This window comes from Tursiops truncatus, chromosome 9 (assembly GCF_011762595.2).
Source record: "Tursiops truncatus isolate mTurTru1 chromosome 9, mTurTru1.mat.Y, whole genome shotgun sequence".
Lineage (NCBI taxonomy): Eukaryota > Metazoa > Chordata > Mammalia > Artiodactyla > Delphinidae > Tursiops > Tursiops truncatus.
In genome coordinates, this window is record NC_047042.1 from 51,330,744 (window position 1) to 51,347,677 (window position 16,934).

The 16,934-nt window shown below is 37.6% G+C and overlaps 1 protein-coding gene across 5 annotated transcripts in view; it reads right to left on the minus strand.

The window, feature by feature from the left end:
* Positions 1-16,934, minus strand: part of CDK14 (cyclin dependent kinase 14) — a 618,912-nt gene that overhangs the window by 428,215 nt on the left and 173,763 nt on the right. For 4 of the 5 annotated variants that reach the window (XM_073809735.1, XM_073809734.1, XM_033863082.2 and 1 more), the window contains one exon: positions 11,234-11,479. The exons of the other annotated variant lie outside the window; for it this stretch is intronic. In XM_073809735.1, coding sequence (XP_073665836.1) covers positions 11,234-11,464 — 231 coding nt within the window. In that variant the 5' untranslated portion in view covers positions 11,465-11,479. The remainder of the gene's footprint in view (positions 1-11,233; positions 11,480-16,934) is intronic. 5 annotated transcript variants of the gene reach the window in all.

Genomic DNA, 16,934 nt, shown 5'->3' on the forward strand with positions numbered 1-16,934 from the left:
GACGTGGATGGACCTAGAGAGTGTCATACAGAGTGAAGTAAGTCAGAAAGAGAAAAGCAAATATTATATGATAACGCGTACATGTGGAATGTAGAAAAATGTTATAGATGATCTAAGTTGCAAAGCAAAGAGACAGAGACGTAGAGAACAAATGTATATGTATATGTAAATGTATATACCAAGGGGGGAAAGGGTGGGGTGGGAGGCATTGGGAGGCTGGGATTGACACATATACATTATTGACACTATGTATAAAATGGACAACTGATGGAAACATGCTGTATAGCACAGGGAACTCACCTAGCACACTGTGGTAACCTAAATGGGAGGGAGGTCCAAAAGGGAGGGGATATCTTTATGTGTATGGCTGATTCATTTTGTTGTGCAGTGGAGTCTAACACAACATTGTAAAGCAACCATACTCTATTAAAAAAAAAAAAAATTCAGGGACTTCCCTGGTGGCGCAGTCATTAAGAATCTGCCTGCCGATGCAGGGGACACAAGTTTGAGCCCTGGTCCGGGAGGACCCCACATGCCGCCGAGCAACTAAGCTCGTGAGCCACGACAACTGAGCATGTGCTCTAGAGCCCACGAGCCACAACTACCAAGCCCGTGCACCACAACTACTGAAGCCTGTGCGACTAGAGCCCATGCTCCACAACACGCGAAGCCACCACAATGAGAAGCCTGCACACAGCAACTAAGAGCAGCTCCTGGTCGCTGCAACTAGAGAAAGCCAGTGCTCAGCAATGAAGACCCAACGCAGCCAAAATTAATTAATTAATTAATTTTAAAATTCAATGGGCAAATGAGTTAAACCCTGGTAAGAGAGTTGACACTGCAAAAGTAATAATAACTTTGAATAAAAATAACCAGTATTTTTTTTTTTTTTTTGCGGTACGTGGGCCTCTCACTGTTGTGGCCTCTCCCATTGTGGAGCACAGGCTCCGGACGCGCAGGCTCAGCGGCCATGGCTCATGGGTCCAGCCGCTCCACGGCATGTGGGATCTTCCTGGACCGGGGCACAAACCCGTGTACCCTGCATTGGCAGGTGGACTCTCAACCACTGTGCCACCAGGGAAGCCCAATAGCCAGTATCTTAGAGACTTAAGAAGATATTACATCCTTTGAAAAGAAACAGAGATTTAGAGATTAAATATTTCATCAGCGAAATAAAACATGTATGGTCAGTGACTAAAAGAACGTACATAGCTGAAAAAGGAAAAAGTTCAATGGTTGAACAGAATTTTCCCAGAAAGCTCTAGGGAGAGGTTACATCTAAACAGAAAAAGTATTCAACAAGCATAATATTTTTATACACAACAATGGCTGAAAAAAAGACAACTAAGCAATACTTTTAAAATGAAAAGGGAAAATGGTTTTGGATTACTAATACTCAAGATAGTTCCTCATTTGGGATGGGAACGTTGCAGTTTTACCACCTACAGGAAGAAAATAGGTATAAAATTCCATTTTATCTCAATATAAGATATAGTTGGAGTGATGGGTGAAGTGCAGGAAGGCAAATAACAGTAGAAAAAGAGAATAAAAGCATGTTGGGATTTATTGGATTGTTAAGGACAGACTGCAGATACTGATTAACTCCACATTCATAAATTTTAGTGTATTTCTTAACACTTAAAAGGTAATTACTAGAATAAATATGATGTACAAATCCCAAACAAATTAAGGAAGGAAAGAATGGAAAAGTGCAAGGAAGAAGGGGGAAGATGGTAAGGGATGGGAGAGTTAGAGAAGGGGCATACTCAGTAAGAAAGCATATAAAGTAGAAAATCACAAAATAAGGAAGTTAAGTCCAAATATATCAATGCTTACAATAAATATAAATTTTAAAATTTCTCTATTAATATAAAGTTCTCAGATTGGAAAGACAAAGAAAATCTAGCAATGCGCTATTGAGAAGAGACAAAAAAAAAATTAAGACAAAAGAGTAAATCTGAAAATAAAAGGGAAAATATAGCAAAAAAAAGTATTTTTGCGAAATCACGCATTATAGCAATACTGATGGCAGAGAAGACAGAATTTACAAAACAGCAAATAGATTAAATTAGTACAGCCCATTAAAATCCACCAAGAAATTTAATAATCACAAACTAGTATGAGCCAAACAACATAGTTTTGTGGTGTATGAAACAAATGCTGGTAGCAATAAAATGAGAAATTGTCAAATCCACAGTGATAATGGGAGACAGGCATACATCACTCAGACATCAACAGAGCAAGCAAATGACCGATAAGTGAGATATATGGGCTTGAATAGAATTAATATTTTAACCTAATACGTATATTAATATATATTCTTTTCAAGTACACATTAAACATTCACAAAAAATGGCCATAGATTAGGCCACCAAAAAAACCTCAATATTCAAAACTGAAGAAACATTTCAAGTTACTTTTTCTGAACACAATGCAATAAATTAAAAATTAAGAATAAAAGGAAAACTAAATAGTCTAGCCATATGGGTTAAAAAGAAAATCAAAATTGAAAATTCATAAATAAATATGTGGCACTGAGGACATGACATTTTAAGACCCATGGGATGCAGCTAAATCAATACATAAAATAAAATTTAAATAAATGTGCACATACTAGAAGAGAAGAAAGGTTGAAAGCATTATGATTTTAGACATTTAACTGCAGCTAGAAAAAGAACAACAAGGGACACTGTAGGAAGGAATTAATAGACAATGGACTACCTATTCTTTTCTTCAAGAAACTTGTGAAGTACCAACCATGTGTTGAGTTGAATCAAGTAAAACTTAATGGAAAACTACATTCAAAAGAGCCTGACTAGTCCTGTGTGGGTTACGTTCTCATGCATTTTTCATCACCAAGAAACAGCTTGTGAATGTCGCACTTTACCATCACCCTCCTGAGCCCAAGTTTTAAATAGAAATTTTTAAACCTATATTAAACTTCAGTATAAAATGATCTTCAATGGGGAAAATATTGTGTTCACAGTTCCATTCTAAATTATTTAAAATCATAATGAGAAGTCTGTATGTTTGCTTTTGTGCTCCTTTAAGAATAAATTCAATCTAAATTAAAGAAAAAAAGCAGCAGCAGAAAATGACCTGTTTAGTCTTATTAGAAGATAAACTGCTAATGCGTATTTACAGCAAGGACAAGACACAATCACACAAAATTGGTAATAGATTAGGAAGTTATTATTTTCTCTTCCTAGAAAGGCACAAATAATTTTCTAAAAATGATATATTTTACTCTTCGTAAACTGCCTTATATAAGCTTATGTAATCATTTTAAGACTTAGACCATACTAAAATTACTACCTGAAGAAACTGAATTGAGGAAATTAGAAAAGCAAGGATAATACTCTTTTTTAGAATATATCCCATTTATCCACTAGAAAAATAAAGAGATGCTAATGGCATCTAACTGAATGATTTGGAGGTATTAACTGCCATCGTTAAAGTACATCCTATTAACAATGTGATGGCAGAAAATTAATATTTTGTCTCATTTAGTGGAAAAACAGTCAATGTGATCTGCCTTTGAAACTGATATGTACACACTGTGGAAATATACTGTAAGTTACAGATCTGTAAAATAAGAAGAATCACACACATGTAATGCCTCTCTGAAAGTTATTCTAGTCAATGAAAGAATGGGTCTATGGAACAGGACATGTCTATGAGATAGTCTGCGCTTTAAGAGTTAGATTCTTGTAAAGTTCACCTCCTATTTTAAATACACAGAAATGTTCTGATCTGTAATTATTATGCATATAAATAAGGAAGCTAAATGCCAAGTGTTTAAAGAGGCCAATAATAAAATCCTTCCAATCAAATGACTAAGAATAATTCAGAAGGAGAGGTCCTATTTTGTTTGATAATTGAAGTGCAGGCCTTTGGTTTGCCTTTCTTTTTTCTTGCAACTTTATTAAATCATCACATTTAACTAAAGATGCTAGATCAAGCCAATAGGTAGTCAACCCTAACATTATCTTTGGCTCTTTGATGTCAGGTGCATGCATGGATGGGAAACAGATTTATGGAGCCACTATTCTCTGCTTACCACTTCCCTACTTAGACTGCAGGTTTGAGACAGCACTTTAGAGAAATGGAAATACAGAGGGCTAATCAGCAATTATTAACAGACACTAACTGCAAGAAGATGTAGAATTTAATGAGATAATGTTAATACATTTTTTTAACAGAATAAAGGTACAGAGAACTGTCAATTGTCTGGACCAGTGGAGGGGAACATTGGCATGGATAATGAAAAAGCCAAGATAATATTCCAGCTGAATGGTGTTTGTCACCCTGCCCTGAAGGAGATGCTCCTGGCGTGCTCCAATTCATTGTTTGTGCAATCAACAGAAACAACCAGCTAATATCAAGTGTTTACTGTGTTCCATGCTTTGAGTTTATCACTTTAAATACATCACCTAAGTTTAATCCCTATAACACCACCCTAAGGTTGGTTCTATTAGTGTTCCTATTTGAACATGAAGAATTTAAGACTGGAGAAGTAAAGTTACTCATCTAAGATCCTACAGCTAATGGCAGAGTTACAATTCAAGCCAAGTTGATTGGAATTGAGAACATATTTTCTTTACCACTACTACATTGGCAGACGCTTTCCATGGAGACCTAACTCCCACCCAAATGGAGGAGTTATTAAGTCATGCTTGTCTATCGTCCACTGAAACCCCACTCCTAGAAACAAGGATGGGGTTTTTTAGTCAATTTTTATAAACTGCATGAGTATACCTCAGTGTTCACTATAATGATACCATGATATGGTTACAAGAATGTCAACAGTTTTACACTGAATTCATTGAAAATTTACTTTAACCTTCATACATAACCCCTTACTTAAGATTGTTGATGACCCCCTGAATTGTAGGAAAACCACAAGTAAGAACCACTTCTCTATCACATTATACTAATAATTGTGAGAGTGGGTGTGAGGGTAAGGTGGGAAGGATTCAGTCAGAACTATCTGACCTCATCAAACAACAAGGATTTTTGAAGTCAAACCTTCCTGGGCTAATTTTTCTTCTGCCTTTGATCTTCACAACAGGCTCTATCATCCTGCATTTCTAACCCTTTTAGACACAGCCACACCGAGATAATTCATAGTTGATGGATAACTTGGTTACAAAATAGATCTAGATCTAGACAGAGGGAGAGACCCAACCACCACACATGCCAACAACCTGACAAGCGGCTAGTCCCCACAAGAAGGAAGCAATGCCAAAATGAGATCCCCAAGAATGAGCATCTGAGGACTGAAGCGGGCCTCTCATTTTCAAGTCCGCACCATCCTCCTCTCTCTCCAAATTGAGCCTGACTGTCATGGGATGCATTTTTTTTTGGTAAGGAAGATTTTTTTTTGGTAAGGAAGAGAGGTAAATTTGGAGAAATTTACAGAATGTATAGAGGACCTTAATCTAAACCTGAATTTCTGAAAATATGGTCTCTTGAAGCACAGCTCAATGAAATCCCTTCTAAATTGGGCCAGCAAGACAGGCGAGACTCTCCTACAGCACTGCCCATAGTTCTCGCTGTTGAAGGGCACAGCTGAGTCGGAGGAGATGGTAGGAAAAGGGGAGCAAAAGCCTGTCCTGTCAGTGACAGTGCTAATTATGACCCAGGGACTAGGCCCAGGAAGAGTAGGCACTCAAAAATCATCTGAAACAAATAGGATCTGTCAAACACCTCTTGAAATATACCAATTTAAATAAAATCACATTCTTTACATTCTGCCTGAATTTTGAAGTGCCACCGTCTGGACAAAATCAGGAAGTCCAGATGATTGTGATGGTCACTGAGGCCAAGGCACTCTTGATTCCTTGATTTGAGGCATGACTCCTCACATAGACACGACCAGTATGTGAACAGCAGAGAGATGTACACACAGTTGGGAAGATGTGATATTGTACAGTAGTTCCTACCACAGCATTCCAAGAAACAAGAGTGACTACCTTGAGTTCCTCACCAAAACAGGGGCCGGATTGCCACACTGCTACTCATCTTCTCCTTCCTTCTCAACTGTACTCTTGGAGCCTATTCAAGATAACTAATACTTTCAAAGAAATAACAATAAAATAAAGCTATAACATTAATCCTGGTTGCCCTTAGGTAAAGGGTTTCCTTTGATGCTTATCAGCCTTTAAAAAATCTTTAAAAATAACAAAACCTATGTCATAAAACTCTCATGCCACTGAGTATGAAATGATCAAACCCATACACTGCTGGACAGGATGTAAAATGGTGTTGCACAAGAAGTGTAACCACGTCCATTTTCAGCCCAATGAGGAATCGAAAGGAAAATAGTCTTTCCATGAAAAAGAGTATAATAAAATCCCCCCCTCCCCCGTCACTGCAATAGGGGAGAGAACAAAAAGGCAGTAGACAGAAAGGACTCAGAATAAAACAGAATACTGTAGCATCGTGCTAAAAGAGAAAAAGAAACTATTTCCAGCTTCATCAGGAAAGAGCAAAGACCTTTTTCCAGGGCATACTGAATGGAAGCAAAAGTTCCCAAAATGAAAAGAAGCAAAGCACTTTCCACACAAAATAATATAAGCGCCCTGATATACAAGACAGACATCCCAGATTGGATCAGAAAAGGGTAAACCCAATAAGAAACTCTCAGGAAAGAGGATCTAAAGGAAGTTAATATGATAGGAGAGAAACAGTGGACATTTCCAGTTCAACATGGTGGCTTGAATACAAGTATTTATCTCTCCCCCTTACCAATCTGTACTAAAATGACAGTACTAAGTTATAACTCAGAAGGGCAAATAAAATGAATAAGGAGAAGACTGAAAACAAGATACAAACAAAAATTTTGAGATGGGAAACAAATGGACAGGAGGTCACTGACAAGGATGATGACTAAAGGTAGAAACCAGTAAGAACTAAGTCAATTCATACTTCAGAATCCCAGAAACACTCAAGAATTGGAAGTTGAACTTTAAGGAGGGGCTAAAACCAAAATGATAAGTTAGAGTGGATTTAAGGAACAGGTCCTTTCCCCTAGACTCTCCCAGTCAGGTGTCTGCCTATCCCTGATCCCAGCAGAGGTTTATTCTCTGAAGAGGTTGAACTTGAGAGGCTCAGAATTAGGACATCAAGCATAATGAAAACCAGGATGAACAGTAAGACTGAACAAAAAAATGAAGCATAAAAAAGGCATTGAGCCCCATCTTGATCATCTCAGGAAACAAACTGCAGCTAGGCTTACCTATCCTCAAAACTAGATTGGTCCATCAGCTTTGGAGGAATGAAGGGACGTCTCCTGACAGCAATTTGGAGATCAACCAGTCCAGATTGGATTAGGACAATGGAGAACCACAAGGAAAATTTCAGGGGGAAGAAAAACTGACAGATTATCTGATTCTGATTTATTTCAGAGGAGTTTTCTAGTTTTATCAAATAGTTTGAGGCCTCAATTTGTGATTAAAATTCTATTAATTAACTGTATTAATTATGAACAAATGAAAAGAAGAGGCAATTATAACTAGGAAAATCAAAAATTTTTGCAAGGAAAGAAAGTTAATCATAGTACACTATGTGATCTCACTAAGAACAGTATTTACATCATCTTAAGATTGTAAATACTGTATACAAATTAAAGCCAAAAAGTAGGGTAAACATACTTGGGGATAGGAATAGAGCAGAGAAAATCCCATCTCGATGTGTTCCTTTGTACCCTGTAACTCAGGTAGTTACATCTAGAGACTTGTTCAGATTCAGGCTTAATTCTATTGGTGGTTATTGCATACTCCCATGAGGACATCATAACCTCTGATGTCCCTCTTTTGAGGATGTTAGCAGGTATTGATAATCTTTGCCTAGATGTATTAATTCTTCAGGGGTTGCCAAATGGTGATTCCTAAATCTATTATTCTTTCTTGATTTATTAGTGGGATTACTCCTAAAAGAGAAATTTCCCTTCATCAATGACTAGATTACCATGAGGTGAATTTCATATAGAAATCACTGAAAATAAATGCTTAGTTATTTGATTTATTTGCCAGTTTTCAACACTAATTCTTATTTGTTTTTATAATGGTATCTATTGGGTTTTGTATATTAATGTTATAACCTGCAATTTGGCTAACTTCTCTCACTGTTTGTAGTATTTCCACTGATTCTTTTTGTTTTTCTAGATATATCATCATAAATCTGCAATAACGACAATTTTGCCCCCCTCTAGCTTACTTTCATTATCTGTAGAGATGGTATGCTACTCGTTACTCTCTCTCTCTTTTTTTCATAGTTTTGTATGGGATTCAACCAATAATTTTTCTATTGGTTATTTTTCAGTAAAATGAATTTTTCAGTAATTTGAGAGGCATATGGCCAATATAGCTTTTCTAGCTTTATGGAATGAAATTCTTTTCTCTGTTCCATGAATTGAAAAAGAAAAAAATGACAATCTCACACACACTAAGCTTTCCCCATTTGTTTCACTTCAACACTTCTTTCTGGACTTTCTCTTTCCCTTTTGCCTTACTGAACCTTCCCTGCACAGAAGTCTACTCCAGCACTTTCTACTCAGTGCAGGGCTTTGTCCTGAAAAGGTGCTTCAATCTGATGTTCTAGGGAAGTCACAGGAGGAAGACCAGCAGACACCCCATGGTCTCTGTGCACTCATGCACTCACAGGTGCCATCCAAGTCCCCACCCAGGTGCTGTTGCTGTCCTAAGAATGGCCCAATGAGCCACCAGTACGTACCTGATGGCAATTTTGGGGTTTCCTGGATCTGAGAGTAGGCCCTAGTCCCCTGGCCTTCCCTGAGCTTCCTCCCTCTCACTTTCTGATACCACATGGTTCTTAAAATTGTTCATGGTTTGTTCCCCTCACTCCTAGTTTGAGGTTCATGGAGAAACCTCGTCACCTATATTTGTTGTTGATGTTATCCATTGGTTTTGGTTTTACTGCACTATTTGCTCTCTCTAATTATATGAAGGGGTTTCTAACCCTACGCCACTGCCATGCTCCCTGAGTCCTCTCCTATCTGACGTGTACACACTGCTATATTTAAAATGGATAACCAACAAGGACCTACTGTATAGCACAGGGAACTCTGCTCAATATTATCTGACAATCTAAATGGGAAAAGAATTTGAAAAAGAATAGATACATGTATATATATAACTGAATCACTCTGCTGTACACCTGACACTGACACATTGTTAACAATCACCTATACTCCAGTATAAAATAAATGAATAAATACAGAGAGAAATACAGAACGCATCAGACAAGTCTCAGCTTTCTTTGACAAGTATTTTAATTAACTCCTTATTAAATATTAAAAATCCCACTGTTATTATTCATACTATGATGTACACACTGACTTGATGACCCCCAGTAGCAGTAAGAACACCCAGCACCCAGTCTTAGTTTCTAAATACCACTCTTCAATCAAAGGAGACAGGGATCTTTGGAGAAATGGCTGATTCGAGGTCTGGGGCTGGAAAAACACAGTGTAAGTCAAGAGCAACTTGTAGGACAAGAAAGTAAGAAAGTGTTCAAAAAACAAAGGGATGAAGACATCTCTAAAGGACACAGGGGCCAAGCTAAAAGAGCTCCCAGTGACCAAAGCAGGAACAATTTGAGTAACAAAAGAAATAATGTACCACTGGATAATAACTAGGATTGCAGATACAATACAGGATAACTAGCTAAATTTGATTTTCATATAAACAGTGAATAATTTTTTAGTATAAGTATGCTTCGTTGCAATATCTCAAGTGCCAATTTCTATATATCACGTAGACTGACATATAATAATATTAAGATAACTATATAGTAAAATGTATGTAATTCTCTTTCCATTACAGAAGCTTAATTATTCTTCAATGATTCTTTTCATTTCTTCTAAATGATACTAAATCTAAAAGTTCTCCCAGGAGTTAGTGCTGTATCTGTGACCTAAATGGACACTACCTTGCAATCATAGACAAGATTACAGGGGCCAATTTGAGGAAAGCCAAGATAATCAATTCTCCTCATAAATGTTGCATTAACAAATTTATTTTCGATTCATTAACAAAAAAATGTGACACAAGATTTGTGAGGTATCATACACTTTAATTAAACTGAATTAAACTGTCAATATTCTCCTAGCAGCTGACATCTCTTGCTCTGTTTCGGCCCTCATGGAATTTAATATTTAAAATTTGTGAACTGGAATATGTTTCTTAGCAAGATGACAGAATCAAAATTCTCTTAGCTTTCTTCACTTACCCTTTAATCTCTTAGACCATCTATGTCAAGAAGTTCTTAAGTGTGGGTTAAATTAGAAAATTACTTAATTTCAAAAGATCATAAGTTTTTTTTTTTACAATGTTAAATGCAGGCCAGTCTTGGAAATATGAGTTTCAGTAAAACTTCTACAGTCAAAAAGCAGCAATCACCTCAGAACTTTATACCTCCTTGGGTCCAAAGGCAAGACTTGCTTTGATATAGTTTGGGCGTAGAAAATTTCACTGTGATGAAAAGGATTTCTCTTTAAGATCAGTTTCAATGTCTAGCTCGTAATTTGTAGACTATTGACAATGAGAACAAACTGGAGTAAGACAAGTGAACACATTCTAACATGTGCCCTGGAATGAAATTCTTTGTGAATCTGCCAAATTCAAAACGACCCTTACTGCCCGCAAACACAGTGAAGTTCAAACATCCTCTCCAGGCGTTCAAAATAGCAAAGGATTTTTAATTATAAATTCCTCTAACTAGAAACAACTAGAAAGAAAATAATCTTTCCCAAAATAAGTTGAATCATTTCTCATTTGCTTGTTGGGTGCTTATGAATAAAGAGTCTGTATATAGTTGGCACTTGCGCGTGCCTGCGCTCTTTCTTCCAAAAACATTAAACCACCTAAGGAGACAATGCATAATAATGTACTGATAAAGCCACCTGCTGTCTTCCTGCACAGCATGCCGCTATTATAAGAGGGACACTTTTGGGCTTCCCTGGTGGCGCAGTGGTTGAGAGTCTGCCTGCCGATGCAGGGGACACGGGTTCGCGCCCCGATCCGGGAAGATCCCACGTGCTGCGGAGCGGCTGGGCCCGTGAGCCATGGCCGCTGAGCCTGCGCGTCCGGAGCCTGTGCTCCACAATGGGAGAGGCCACAGCAGTGAGAAGCCCGCGTACCGCAAAAAAAAAAAAAAGAGGGACACTTTTTCTGTTCACCCACTGATAAGTGACCAAGACTGCACTTACCGAGCTGGGGCTGGAGTGCCGCCGAACTTTAGGAGACTCTTTGCCAGTGGAGGAGGCCTTAAAGTTAATGCAAGCATTGTTCTCAGAATGCACCCTCTTAACTTGATTAGTTGGTTTCTCAAATGGGTCAAAAGTGCTCTGTGTCCTCTGAACCCTGACTTTTTTATCCTCAGGAATTGTGTCCAGGGGTTTGATCACTGAGTCCATTCCCGGGCAGTTCCGTGTAGACATCTTTGTGACACATATCTGGGAAAAAAAAGAAATTAAACTCAACCTCTCCACTGAAACTTTAATATCACTAAACATGCTGATTTGTTATCCTAGAAAGCATGCCAATTTTGATTCCAGGAAATACCCCGAAAGGCCACAGTTTAAAAGCTACACTAGCTTAAACCTCAATATGAAAAATTCCTCAAAATCATTCTGCTTATACTCACTTAGGGCTGACACTAAAATTGCTATCCCTAAAACAGGAAGCTTAAGGTCTCTACTGCTAGCGCCCTAAGGTGGTTCTTGAACTCTGTCACATATTTTACCATCTGACTGCAACTGGGATTATTTCTGAATCATTAAAAGTTGGATAAGTTGCCTTAAAACAAACAAACAAACAAACAAAAACAGCTGAACTAAATCAGATGGGCATTTTAACTGATGCGCCACCATGGAAGCAGCTAACACAGCTAGAGAAAGTCATTATGTTCGTCAACACTTTAATGCTTGAATACATGTTTAAAATCTGTCCCAATCTTGATTTCATCTCCAAACTTGAATGGAGCATATGAAAAGGCTAAAAGGTAGAGATAGTAAAAGTTGAAAACAATGTTTATTCTTTTTTCTTTTTTTTAACATCTTTATTGGAGTATCATTGCTTTACAATGGTGTGCTAGTTTCTGCTGTATAACAAAGTGAATCAGCTATACATATACATATATCCCCACATCCCCTCCCTCTTGTGTCTCCCTCCCACCCTCCCTACCCCACCCCTCTAGGTGGTCACAAAGCACCGAGAGCTGATCTCCCTGTGCTACGCGGCTGCTTCCCACTAGCTATCGGTTTCACATTTGGTAGTGTATATATGTCCATGCCACTCTCTCACTTTATTTTGTTCATATTACTCCACTAAACCCTGATTTCCTTCTCAACTTCATTCATTCTCTTACTGCATAGTCTGCCCCCCTCTCTCATTTTATTTCAGTCTCTTTGACTTTTGCTCCTTGTTTTCCACTTTACGTTCTAACTCTTTCATTCTCCCTGTATTCTGGAGACTTTGTTTTTCTTTTTAAGTAATTTTATGGCCTCTAGCTTGCCTGTAAAGCTAGGTAACTTTATTATGCTGTTTAGAGAAAAGACAACTCTGAAAATGCTTTTAAAGTTTTTTTTTTCTTCTCGTGAAAAGTTTCCATATCCTTATTTAAGAAGGCAGGAAAACAGAAAGTATCTAAGAAAACCCCATATTGTTAAAGTAAACATATGAAGTGTCTGAGTAATATGTATAAGATGATTCCATATCGGAAAGAAACGTATGTGTATGGATAGATATAGATACAAATATACATACAGACATATAGATATTTGTATGTGTATGTATGAGCACATAGAAAGGTATAGAAGGAAACACACCAAAGTGTTAACATAAGATACCGCCAGATATGTAGAACTGAACGGATAAAGGGTAAGCTCACTTATTTTTTACATACCCCTATATTGTTTGAATTGTATAATTAACATGTCTGACAATGTAATTTTTGAAAATACTAAAGCGGGAAAGTATGTATAATAAATTAAGGTCTTTTAAGTTTTTGAAACAAACAAAAAAATTTTCATTAAATATTAAGCATCAACTCTGTCCTATGAGTGTGTCTCAACTACTAAGCATAGGTTGAACTTTAATTAAATCAAATAAGAAGGATATCATCACACCTTTTAGCATACCACAAAATTGCTGAAGATATCTTTAAAAGACTTAAGGCAGAGTCCTCTAGTCATGATCAAAAACTAACAATTTATCACAAGATTAGATGCACTGACATGTTTCACTCAATTTTCACTCAAGAGTTCACGTGTTTCTCTTACAGATGTGAAAGCAAGAGGCAATAGATGTGATATGGATACGAAACCACCCACACCACTGAGACAACTGAATTATAACTATAAAATATAAACACATGAACCTGAGGAGTCAAAGAACCCTAAACACAAGAAATACAAAGAAAATAACATGTAGGCACATCAAAATCAAGTTGCTTAAAACCAGTGATAAAGAGAATATCTTAAAAGGGAGCCAGAGGGAAAAAAGTACTTTAAAAGATAAGACAGCAAATATTTGGAAACTAAACAACACAAAAGGGGAATTAGAAAGTATCTTGAACTAAATGAAAATAGTTAAACAGAATATGAAAATGGCAGATACAGCTTAAATAGTACTTTAGCTGTAGAAAAACTTATAATGGTAAATGCATATAGTGGAAAAAAATTCAAATCAATAAGATTACACCTTCAAATACTAGTAGAAAAAGAAGGGAAATTAAAACCTAAAATAAGCAGAGAATTAAAATGATGAAAAAATATCATTATGGAAATAAATGAAATAGAAAACGAAAAACAATAAAGAAAATCAATGAAACTGAAAGCTAGTTTTCAGAGAAGATTAAAAAAAAAAAAAAAAGGATACTCCTCTAGCCAGACTGATAAGAGCAAAAAGGTAAAGAACTTATATTGCCAATAACAGATATGAGAGAGATGACATCACTACAGATTCCACAGGTATCATCAACAACTTTATGCCAATAGGTTCAGCAACTTAGATGAAGCAAATTCCGTGAAAGATGAAAACAACCCAAGCTCACTTGAGAATAAATAGATAAGTTGAATAGTCCTATGTCTACCTATGTCTATTAAGGAAATTAAAAGTGTAACCAAAAATGTTATCACAAAGAAAATGCCAGGGCCAGACAACATTACTGGTGAAGTAAACCAAACATTTAAGGGAAAAAAATAACATCAATTCCACAGAAATGCTTCCAAAATATTAAAGAGAAGGGGATACTTCCCCACTCACTATATGAAGCCAGCATCATTCCAACACCAAAACCAGACAAAAGCATTAGAAGAAAACTACAGATCAATTTCTCTCATGAATAAAGATGCAAAACTTATTGGCAATTTTTAAAAAGTTGAATCCAATAATATATAAAAAGGATAATAAATAATGAAAAAGTAGTATTAATCCCAGGAACGCAGGGTTGGCTTAACACTCTAAAATGTGTAATTCACCATTTTAGTATACAATGTCAGGCAATCTCTAAAATGGCTCCCAGTGATAGCCACTTCCAGATAGTCACATTCTTACTTAGTACACAGATCTTGAGTTTGGGTTGTATTTGCTGACTTATATCCAATAAACAAAATATGGCAGAAATCATGGGCTATCACTTCTGAGAAAAGATTATAAAAAAAACTGTGGTTTCTGCGCTGGTACACTCTCAGTCCTATTCCCTTTCTCTTAGATCACTATCCCAAGGCAAAAGCCAACTGCCATGTTAGGAGGCAGCTCTGTGGAGAGGCACATTTATGGAAGGACTGAGGACTGCAAACAACCACAAGAGTTGAGCCTGCAAATGCAACCACAGCCCCAGCCTCCTGCTTGACTGGAACCTCATACAACACGCTGAGCCACAGGCACCCAGCTAAGGCGCCCTGGATTCTAAACCCACAGTAACTGTTAAACTGAATGCCTTTCTCCTAAGTACAGGAACAAATCAAGGATGTCCACTCTCATTATGTTGACTCAACACTGTATTACAAGTTCCAGACAATGCCACAAGGCAAGAAAAAAGAAAAAAAAAATCTACATTGGAAAGGAAGAAATAAAACCAACTTTATTCACAGAAGACATTATCATCTCTGTTGAAAATCCAATGAAATCTACCGCCCCCCAAAAAAACACTAGAATTAATAAGTTTATCAAGGGTACAAGATATAAGATCAATATACAAAATTCATTTGTATTTCCAGATACTAACAACAATCAGAAATTTAAATTTTAAAAACACAATTTACAACAGCTTCAAACAATTTAAAATATTTACTGATAAATCTGACAAAATATGTGCAATATCTGTACACAGAAACTATAAAGTATGGCTGAGAAAAAGAAAAAAAAAACAAAGGAGCCAATCAGGGACTTCCCTGGTGGCTCAGTGGTTAAGAATCTGCCTGCCAACACAGGAGACACGGGTTTGAACCCTGGTCTGGGAAGATCCCACATGTCGCGGAGCAACTAAGCCAGTGTGCCACAACTACTGAGCCTGCGCTCCAGAGTCCAAGAGCCACAACTACTGAGAGAAGCCACCACAATGCAAAGTGCACACACTGCAATGAAGAGTAGCCCCCCTTGCTGCAACTGGAGAAAGCCTGTGCACAGCAATGAAGACTGAACACAGCCAAAAATAAATAAAATAAAAATAAATTTATTTTAAAAACCCAGCAATCTTGACACAAAAATAATAAACACATATATTCATAAAATGCTATCATAAAAGTATTTTTAAACTACAAGTTCATTGTGACAGGCAGAATTCTACAGTGACACCCAATGTCCAGCCTTTGAATAATCCCCTCCCCTTTGAGAGTGAATATGTTGAGATATCACATCATGATTCCATTATGTGATATGGCAAATGGGCGATTACCCTGGGTGGGCCTGACCTAATCAGGTTAGTTCTTTCTTTTTTTAAAAAAAAATTATTTATTTATGGCTGTGTTGGCCTTTGTTTCTGTGCCCAGGCTTTCTCTAGTTGTGGCAAGTGGGGGTCACTCTTCATCGCGTTGCGCGGGCCTCTCACTGTCGCGGCCTCTCTTGTTGCAGAGCACAGCCTCCAGACGCGCAGGCTCAGTAATTGTGGCTCACAGGCCCAGTTGCTCTTAGGCATGTGGGATCCCCCCAGACCAGGGCTCGAACCCGTGTCCCCTGCATTGGCAGGCAGATTCTCAACCACTGCGCCACCAAGGAAGCCCCTTAGGTGAGTTCTTTAAAAGCAGAGCATTTTCTCTAGTTGGTCGCAGAAGAGAAAGTCAGAGGTGTGATCTGGCTAGCCTGGAAGAAAGCCAACATTTCATGCTGTGATCTTCCTATGGGGGCCACACGGCACAGAAATGGGGGGCAGGCTCTAAAGGCTGAGAATAGTCACTGGCTGACAACCCGCAGGAAAACGGGACCACTGTCCTACAACCACAAGAAAATGAGTTCTGCCAACAGCTACAAGTTCTGCTTGTAGGAGGATCTTGAGCCCCAGGTGAGACCAACACCTTGATTTCAGTCCAGTAAGACCTAGGGCTGAGAAACCAGGTATGCCGTGCCTAGCCTTTTAAACTACAGAAACTGTGAGATAATAAGCTACTAAGTACATGGTCATGTGTTACACACCAATTGAAAACTAATACACTCACTTTACTGAAATTGCCTATAAGCACTCTGATATTTGAGCACAATGTTCTTAGGAACATGTTGCAGATACCACTTTCTGTATTTGATACACTGTATCAGATCCAGAATAGATAAGCAATGATTCCTAGGACTGCTATCAATAAATGACCATATACTGAGAGTTTTCTGCACGACATAACTCCATCAGCACTATAAAGCCCACGAACAAATTCTCCACATAATTAAATTTATACGCAATTTATGGTCTCCACTTCG